The sequence below is a fragment of the Austrofundulus limnaeus genome, unplaced genomic scaffold (assembly GCF_001266775.1).
Source record: "Austrofundulus limnaeus strain Quisiro unplaced genomic scaffold, Austrofundulus_limnaeus-1.0 Scaffold118, whole genome shotgun sequence".
Taxonomy (NCBI): Eukaryota; Metazoa; Chordata; class Actinopteri; order Cyprinodontiformes; family Rivulidae; genus Austrofundulus; species Austrofundulus limnaeus.
In genome coordinates, this window is record NW_013952520.1 from 10971 (window position 1) to 12555 (window position 1585).

Consider the following 1585-nt stretch of genomic DNA (forward strand, 5'->3'; position numbering starts at 1 on the left):
ATGATGATGATGATAACGATGATGATGATGGTGATAACGATGATGATAATGATGATGTTGATGATGATGATGATGATGATGATGATAACGATGATGATGATGGTGATAACGATGATGATGATGATGATGATGTTGATGATGATGATGATGATGATGATGATAACGATGATGATGATGGTGATAACGATGATGATGATGATGATGATGTTGATGATGATGATGATGATGATGATGATAACGATGATGATAATGATGATGATGATGATGATAATGATGATGATGATAATAATGATGATAATAATGATGATGATAATGATGATGATGATAATGTGATCTTCGTCCTCAGGATGAGACTCTGAAGCACCTGGTGAAGGAGTTTGGATGCAGCAGCTGGTCAGCAGTTGCTCTGCACTTCCAGGTGAGTGCCAGTGGGCCTCAGGCCTCAGATGTGTGAGGCCCACAGAGCAGCAGTAACCTGGGGGGGGGGTGCTGTGTGTCAGGGTCAAAGGTCACAGCTGCAGTGTCAGCACCGTTGGCAGCAGATTAAGAACCCAGGACTGGTCAAAGGCCCCTGGACCCAGGAGGAGGACCGCAGGGTAAGGACTCTCCTGACAGCTGCTGAGGACTCTGCTGTCTTCTCCAACACTCAGGTGATGTCACTTCCTGTACAGGTAGTAGAGCTGGTGCAGAAGCACGGCATGAAGCGCTGGTCGCTCATCGCCAAACAGCTGCACACTCGGAACGGGAAGCAGTGCCGCGAGCGCTGGCACAACCACCTGAACCCCACGGTGAAGAAGAGCGGCTGGACTCTGGAGGAGGACCGCATCGTGTGCCAGGCCCACAGGCTGCTGGGGAACCGCTGGGCCGACATCTCCAAGCTGCTGCCCGGCAGGTACGTTCACCTGCACACCTGGGCACAGGTGAGTCAGCACGAGTCAGCTGCCTGTCTTTCTGTCCGTCTCTCCTCAGGACGGACAACTCCATCAAAAACCACTGGAACTCCACCCTGAAGAGGAAAGTGGAGAAGGAGGGATACCTTCACTTCCTGCACCTCCACACCTCCTCCTCCAGCTCCTCCTCCAGAGCTGCTGCTCGCACCACAGCCACCACGTCCTCCAAGGTCCTCCTGCAGGCCCACAGTTTGTCCACCCTGAAGGACGAGTCCAGCTCCTCCGCCGGCAGTCAGAGCATGTGCAGACCCTGTGGAAGCTCCGCCCACCTGTGCTCTGCCTGTGTCCCCGCCCCCTCCTCTGGTTACAGCTCTTCTCTGAGCATCGGCAAGATGGCAGTGTCTTCAGACCCAACAGAGATGGTAACAGTTTGAGTAGATAGATAACTGTAGAAAAGATCATCTGTATGTGCTCAAAAACAGAATTATTTCTTTGTGCAAGTGTATAAGTACACAAGTAACATAAGTACACAAGTAACATATAAGTACACAAGTAACATAAGTTCACAAGTAACATATAAGTACACAAGTAACAACATATAAGTACATAAGTAACATATAAGTACATAAGTAACATATAAGTACACAAGTAACATATAAGTACACAAGTAACATATAAGTACACAAGTAACATAT

At 48.5% G+C, this 1585-nt stretch overlaps 1 protein-coding gene across 1 annotated transcript in view; it reads left to right on the forward strand.

The window, feature by feature from the left end:
• Positions 1-346: 346 nt before the first annotated feature.
• The window catches only part of LOC106521893 (myb-related protein B), a gene marked incomplete at its 5' end in the record, with an annotated part of 4908 nt that continues 3669 nt past the window's right edge, over positions 347-1585 (forward strand). The window contains 4 exon segments of the mRNA XM_014014653.1: positions 347-418; positions 501-596; positions 672-892; positions 970-1312. Coding sequence (XP_013870107.1) covers positions 347-418; positions 501-596; positions 672-892; positions 970-1312 — 732 coding nt within the window.